General features: G+C 34.8%; 1 protein-coding gene across 1 annotated transcript; it reads left to right on the top strand.

Annotated features, from left to right (window-relative positions):
- Window positions 1–2922: 2922 nt before the first annotated feature.
- On the top strand, window positions 2923–7855 carry LOC131627523 (importin subunit alpha-2-like). Its single transcript, XM_058898369.1, has 11 exons — window positions 2923–3257; window positions 3459–3555; window positions 3653–3744; window positions 3853–3984; window positions 4454–4639; window positions 5192–5355; window positions 5449–5527; window positions 6319–6447; window positions 6546–6673; window positions 6778–7204; window positions 7310–7855. Exons 1-10 carry the CDS (start codon window positions 3045–3047, stop codon window positions 7154–7156), a joined length of 1599 nt encoding a protein of 532 aa, XP_058754352.1. The 5' UTR covers window positions 2923–3044; the 3' UTR covers window positions 7157–7204; window positions 7310–7855.
- The last annotated feature ends 371 nt before the right edge of the window (window positions 7856–8226 follow it).

Genomic DNA, 8226 nt, shown 5'->3' with positions numbered 1-8226 from the left:
AAGAATTATGATTTCGGCTTAAATTACCATCCCGATAAAGCTAATGTGGTGGCGCACACTTTAATTCGGAAAGCGTTACATATGTTATATATGATGGTTAAAGAAATAGAATTGATTGATTAATTCAGAGATATGAGTTTGGTTTGTGATCTAACACTATAGAGTGTAATGTTAGGGATGCTAAAGATTATCAGTGACTTCTTGAATAGTATTAAGGAAGCTCGAAAGTTGGATTTAAAATTTGTGGATTTAATGATTGGAGGTAATCATCTTGGAGACAATGATTTTAAAGTGGACGAATAAGGTGTGTTGAGGTTCTGTAATAGAATTTGTATTCCTGATGACTCTCAGATGAAACAGATGACTTTAGAGAAAAGTCATAGGAGTAGTTTGGGTATTCATCCAGGTGCAGCTAAGATGTACCAAAATTTGAAGAAATTATTTTGGTCGGCTGGTTTGAAACGCGATGTAGCAAAATTTGTATATTTGTGTTTAACTTGTTAGAAGTCAAAAGTCGAACACCAGAGACCTGTAGGATTAATGCAATTGTTAGATATTCCAGAGTGGAAGTGAGATAGTATATCGATGGATTTTATGACGGGTTTTCCAAGTACACTAGGAGGATATGATGCTATTTGACTGATGGTTGATAGGCTGACAAAATCAGCTTATTTTATTTTGATCAATATTAGTTTTTCGGTACCGAAGTTAGCAGAGATTTACATCGGTGTGATTGTGAAGCTGCATGATGTGCCCTTGAGTATCGCGTCTGATAGAGATCTAAGATTTACTTCGGTGTTTTGGAAGAGTTTACAAGATGCGTAGGGTTCTAGGATGAGATTGAGCTCGGGTTATCGCCCATAAACATATAGATTGGGTTCTTGAATTTAAGGAAGGAGATCATGTGTTTTTTAAAGTCATTCCAGTGACCGGTATTGGCCGTGCGTTGAAACCAAAGAAGCTTACACCTCAATTTATTAGCCCGTCTCAGATTTCAGAGAAGGTAGGAATTGTTGCTTATCGGGTGACATTGCCACCTAATCTTTCGAATTTGCATGATGTATTCCATGTTTCACAACTTCAAAAATACATTTCGGATCCATCTCATGTGATTTCAATGGATGACGTACAAGGGCACGATAACCTTATAGTCGAGACGTTACTAGTGAGGATTAGAGACCGTGAAATGAAGAAGTTGAGAGACAAGGATATTTCTCTCGTAAAGGTAGTTTTAAGAGGAGTTGCCGGACAAAGTATGACGTGGGAATTAGAAAGCAAGATGCAAGAGTCTTATTCTGAATTGTTCGAATGAGGTAATTTTCGAGGACGAAAATATTCTAAGTGGGGGAGAGTTATAACACCCCAAATATTTTATTTATTATTTTAATCGGTTGTTTGTAACTTATTTGATGCTATTGTTGTTTGTCGGTGTTTTTATGCAGGATAGTGTCAAAATAACAATTTTTGGGAGAATTAGCCTAATTAAATAAAGTGGTGTAAAATAATTATTTAGAATTATAAGAATTATTTAAATTGGATTATGAGGAAGTTAGTGAGGGTAATATGTGATTATCATATTAAGGGTCCAAGGGTTAAAGTAGGAAAATGAGGAAATTAGAGAGGAAGAAAGAATTGTTGAAACATTTGTGTATGGAGAAAGAAAGGAGCATAGCTTGGGCTAAGAGAACCTCCATCGAGAGATATTTGAAGAATCTTTACCAAGGTTAGGGTGAGGTTCTGACACTATAATAGGTGGTATAATTGTGGGTATGTGGGGATTGTCAAATGTTAGGCTTGTGGTATATGTTGTTCATAATTTGATCTATATAAGTGATTACCATTGTTGAATTTGATGCATATTTGCTTTTATGGAATGGTTAAATATGTGGTATAATGTGTAGTAACAATTTATGAATAATGAGTATTTGTTTTGATGCAACTTTTGAAAGTTTTGGGCTTGAAGGGTTTGAAAATCGCAACCTGAAAATAACAGATTTTTCTATTGGTATAGTAAAGTAACCGGTTACTTGAAACGAAGTAACCGATTACCTAACTCAAAAGTTGAAAATAGTGACTACTGAAAGTTGAAGTAACCAGTTACTTGAAATGAAGTAACCGATTACATTGGCCAAATTTTGCCTAATAGAGGCGTAACAGGCTTAAAGTAACCTGTTATCTGAAATGAAGTAACTGGTTACTCTAGGACAAAAGTCAATTTTTCTAAACTTTGAAAATTCATATCTTTTAACTCGGGTGTCTGTTTGGCGCGTCGTTTGAACCGTTAGAGAGATAAAAATATTCTCTTTAACATGATAATAATTTTGGTATTTAAAAATGATGTTTTCTGTTGGAGACTTATGTCTCACATGTCCATATTGTATGAAGTGCGACAAATTTTGTCGTGATTAACAATGATGTTGCAGGAATGATGATCGAATAAATTACATAATATAATGCATAACGATGTCACCGTTTTTGGCATGAAATGGTAGAATGCTGAGGGCTTACACTCTGTAATTGCATAATTACGTTGTTGCATATTATTGTTGCATGCATACATCGTTGAAGGCTTATGCCATGTGGTTGCCCAAATTGGCATTATGGAGAGAGCTTATGCTTTGTTGGTACCACATGCATCGAGTCAGGTAAGTTTCATAACATAAAAATAACTGATTTCCATGATGTTGAGTTGTATGGTTTAGTAAATGATACTAATTTTATCATTAAAACCAATTTATTTAATCATTTTGTTAAAAATCGCACAAAACTCAAATAAAATAAGACTGAAGAATTAATTTGATATGCTACTAATTATTAGTATTATTATTATTTTATATTTCCTTTATTTTAATTTTTTAAAATTTCTGAAAAATAAATCCCAAAATCTCTTCGCGTCTCTCTTTCTTTCTTTCTCTATTTATTTTTCCCAAAACTCAAACCCTACCGTTAGGTTCATTTCTTTCATCAATCAACAATCAATAGAGCAGTGTAGTATCCACTACAGTGCTTCGTCTTCCACCTTTCCGTTCATCACTCCTCATACGATGTCGTATCGTCCAACTGCAAACTCCAGGACCGAGGTCCGTCGCAATCGATACAAAGTCGCCGTCGATGCCGAAGAAGGCCGCCGACGCCGCGAGGACACCATGGTTGAGATCCGCAAGAATCGTAGAGAAGAGAGTTTGCTCAAAAAGAGACGCGAAGGTCTTCAACCTCAGCAGATTCCTTCCTCCATTCACTCCGTCGTAGAGAAGAAGGTCTTTTTCGCTTAATCAATCTTTTGCATGATTCCTAAATTGCTTGATCACAGGGATAAATAATCGTCGTTCTTTGATTGTTTAATTGCTTAATCGTTGAATTTGAATTGCGGAAGAGTAGTTAGTTTGCTTAATTACTTGTTAATTTTTTAGATTTGCGCAACCCTAGATTAGTCTGAATTTTCTCTCTCTGAATTGCAGTTGGAAAATTTACCATCCATGGTTGCTGGTGTTTGGAGTGATGATAATAATTTGCAGCTTGAGTCAACAACTCAGTTTCGAAAGCTGCTTTCTATTGGTTTGAAATTTGATTAATTACTCTGATTATTTACTGTGTAGCCACTTTTGATTAGTTAATTAAAGAATCTTGGATTGACTTGAGTTTTTATTTCCAGAACGTACTCCACCGATTGAGGAGGTTATACAGACGGGTGTTGTTTCTCGTTTTGTTGAGTTTTTGATGAGGGAGGATTTTCCACAGTTGCAGGTTTGTTGTGTACTTGGGTTTTATTTGTGTGTTTCAGTTTGTAATTTTGTAATTAAAGTTTTCTTGTATCTGATGTTTGGCCTAAATGTTATGTGTTACATGATCCAGTTTGAGGCAGCTTGGGCTTTGACAAATATAGCTTCTGGAACGTCTGAAAACACCAAAGTGGTAATTGACCATGGCGCTGTCCCAATTTTTGTGAAGCTCCTTGCTTCTTCTAGTGACGATGTCCGTGAACAGGTATATTCTACATATTTTAACTTACCTTCATCCACCTTAAATATGCAGAAACTCTGGGAAACTGATAAGATTATTATTATTATTATTATTATTATTATTATTATTATTATTATTATTATTATTAATTATTATTATTATTATTATTATTATTAATTATTATTATTATTATTATTATTATTATTATTATTATTATTATTAAATATTGAGGTCTAAACATTTTGTGCATGTTAATAAAATGAAATAAAAGGGATACCTATCAAGTCTCAACTACGAAACTTGGTTTTGTTGATTTTTGGATTTTGATTTTATAAATACTTTTGTGGGTGCATGCATTATGTTTCTGCTGAGTGGTTTTATTTATTTGTGTACTAGATATCAGAAGAACAATAATAGAACCTTATAATTGCACTTTTTCCAGCATCTTTTCTTGAAAACTAAACATTTCTCCTGTTGGGTTTTTGTTATGCAGGCAGTGTGGGCATTAGGAAATGTTGCTGGGGATTCTCCTAAATGTCGTGATCTTGTTCTCGGCCAGGGGGCTTTGATTCCTCTTTTGGCACAATTGAATGAACATGCCAAGCTTTCTATGCTGAGAAATGCTACTTGGACACTTTCAAACTTCTGCAGAGGCAAGCCACAGCCCCCTTTTGATCAGGTAGAAGAATATGCATTGCTTATTCATTATGAATCCAATAATTCAGTCCTGACAATAATTTTTCTCTAACTGTTACTTTTCTTTATTATACTCCAATCCTTTGCCAAGGTCAAATACTAGAGTGGTAGTCATTGTTTAAATTTTCCTTCTGTAACCTTCATAGGAAACGAAGAGGGATTGTAATACTCAACTATTTTCTGTTTAATTTTCATATTGAATCAATAGTATGTTTACAGACCCTATAGATTAGCGTGTTTATGTTCTAGCATTATACAGAATACGTAAGTAGAGCTGGTCTTCCCGTTGAACAACACTATTCAGCCTTTTCTTTATTTTCTTAAGCGACATCTTTCACGTGTTCTATCGTGGAATTGCTGAGAATGCAATTGGCCAGCCACTTGTACAACCAAATCTTAACTGTTGTCCATGTCTGAACTTGGAGGGTTATCTGTTAGCTCAGTATTTGGTTTGTCCAATATCTGTTTTACTGCTTTTGCTGTGTTGCTATAATGTTTTATTCTATGGACCTCACATTTTACTATCTTTTTACAGGTTAAACCTGCACTTCCTGCCCTTGCTGGTCTTATTCATTCAAATGATGAAGAAGTCTTGACTGATGCCTGCTGGGCACTTTCATATCTTTCTGACGGTACAAATGATAAAATTCAAGCTGTAATTGAAGCTGGTGTTTGTCCCCGACTTGTGGAGCTTCTACTGTGAGTAACCTCACATCTCAAATTCAGCCATGCAAGAATGCATGTGCCACTGTTGTTTTTCTGATAATTTCTAAATGCTCTACTTTTGTTCAGGCACCCATCTCCTTCAGTGTTGATTCCTGCTCTTCGCACTGTTGGAAACATAGTCACTGGAGATGATATGCAAACTCAGGTATTGACTTTTGGAGCAAATCTTGTAGCTGTTTTGCTCATTAAGTTACTTTGCCTTCTATAGTAGCTTTACTCTTGTGTTTTTGTTGCTATGTGCAGCAAGTAACTTTGCCTTTCTGTATTACGGATAAATAAATTACTGCTACCAGGGGTTATAAGGTGGGATGGGTTGGGGAAGGGACACAAGTGACTGAGTGATAAGGAGATCAGAACAAACTAGCTACTAACATTTGCTATTAAAAAAAAAAAACTGGGAGCATGGTTTATTATTTGCAATGTCCTCTTCTATTTTCTTTTTGTTTAAACATTAATTATTAAAATATTACTTGCCTAAAATGTTCTAATTTTCTTTTCACTTTTGGAGATTGCATTGTTACCTTCTGTTGAAGCTATTCATCAGTCATTTTTTGCCCATCTGTTATCTTGTAATCATTTTATGGTTTCCTTATTAGATTACCAAGGTTTTGCTATAATCGTTACACCTCTCACATGCTTACACACCCATATAAATGTTATTGCTCAAGTCACATACCTAACTTTTCATTGGATTCGAGTAAGTTTTCCCTGGACTGTGAGATAATAAGCTCTATTTTTTTCCTGGAAGTTTCTGCTAAAATTCTCATACCTAACTTTTCTTAAGGCTCCTTTGTCAAGTGGGGCACCTCTACAAGTTTCTGCTAAAATTCTCATTATCACTTACACAACGAAAATGACTGTGTTTCAGTGTTGAAACATGCTTTTCATAATTTTATATTATGTTTGTTTGTTTTAACCTGGTGCTTTGTTCCATAGGTTATCATCAATCACCAGTCTCTTCCTTGCTTATTTAATCTGTTGACCAATAATTATAAAAAAAGCATCAAGAAGGAAGCTTGTTGGACCATATCAAACATTACAGCTGGGAATAAACAACAGATTCAGGTACAGTTGGATTGCACGATAATTAGAATTTAATACTGTCTGCGATGTTCTGATTGCATTGAACATTTCTTTAATTCTCATTTCCTAATAATTAACAGGCTGTGATTGAGGCCAATATATTCGGTCCTTTGGTGACCCTGCTTCAAAATGCTGAGTTTGATATTAAGAAAGAGGCTGCTTGGGCTATCTCAAATGCTACATCTGGTGGATCTCACGAACAAATCAAGTATGGAGAGAGATTAATTTTCAATATTCCTCTTGAGGGTTATTATGGTGTTTTAAGTTATTTAATTTTCTTGCAAGATATAAATTATTCTTCGCTGATAACAGGTACCTAGTAGAGCAAGGGTGTATTAAGCCATTGTGTGATCTTCTTATCTGTCCGGATCCTAGAATTGTGACAGTTTGTCTGGAAGGGCTTGAAAACATCTTGAAGGTTGGAGAAGCTGATAAAAATATTGGCAACACTGGTGACGTGAATCTCTATGCCCAATTGATTGATGATGCCGAGGGGTTGGAGAAAATTGAAAACCTCCAGAGTCACGACAACACTGAGATTTATGAGAAGGCTGTGAAGCTTCTTGAGACATACTGGTTGGAGGAAGAAGATGAAACTATGCCTCCAGGGGATGCTTCTCAAGGAGGATTCAACTTTGGTAGCACTGATGTTCCTTCTGTGCCTTCTGGAGGGTTCAACTTCAATCAGTAGATTGTTCTCGCCTTAATGAGGGCAATGTCTTATATTTAGCATTTTCTGGTTAGTCTGCAAATTTGTTGATGAAACCATTCTACTATCTTATTAATTTGCATGTGTTTGTTTTTTTCATTTCTTTAAAGCTTATTAAGATTTTTTTTACTGCAGGAGTTTTGGCTGGTCTATCATTAAAGTCCTACAGTATACAGGACAAAGCTGGGGTCAAATGAATGTGTTGTTTCTGTGTTCAACAAGGTCCAACATTGGTAAATAGAGTGTTGCTGGATTGGCTCGGGTATTACAATGCCTGTTTTTTCATATCTCATGGTGACAGATGTGTGGTGGCTTGATATTTTTAGCCATCGTCGAAAATACTAGACATCTCTGAAGTGATGATTACATAAAATGAATGTTCCGTATCATGATTTATTTTTTCTTCGTTATATGTAGTTTGGAGTTGCTTAAGTCTTAGTTATACAATTGTGGGTCTTTTTGGCAAAATGCCATATGGTCGAGTTTTTACCGGTCCGTCCGCACCTATGAATTTTTTGGTCGATGAAGTTTACCCTAGAGTGCAGCTATTCATTATGTTATCTATATCTAGTGTCCTTTTTTGTTGATGAAAGTTTGTTTTGCAATGTCCTAAAACAGGAAATAGTATGATGCAATCATTTTGTATTATATATAGTTTCACGAAGGGCATGTATTTCTATATATTCCTGCTTCACGCTATCACATTCTCATAAATCCTTGTCTTGTGCATTGAGCATTATATTTCCTTCAATTTTGTAGATCCTTAATAAAGAACTCGTTTCAATAGATGGAACTCAATTACTTCTCACTTTTTAATCCCTGAAATCTGTTTTTCTTTTCATTTTTATTTTATTTTCATATATGTAATGTAATACCTAATCTTCAACTAGTCGACTATCTATCTCAGACAGAAAGATGCATATGATCTTCTTTTAACAAGTTTGAAAAATTCATACACTACTTCCATTTAAAAATTTCTCATCTCTGTTATAAATAAATTTCAAAATTTTCCAGTTTTCCAATTTTATATTATTTTTCCTTTATTATTCATA

Source organism: Vicia villosa, unplaced genomic scaffold, assembly GCF_029867415.1.
Source record: "Vicia villosa cultivar HV-30 ecotype Madison, WI unplaced genomic scaffold, Vvil1.0 ctg.000365F_1_1_3, whole genome shotgun sequence".
NCBI lineage: Eukaryota > Viridiplantae > Streptophyta > Magnoliopsida > Fabales > Fabaceae > Vicia > Vicia villosa.
This window is presented reverse-complemented; position numbering and strand designations above follow the sequence as displayed.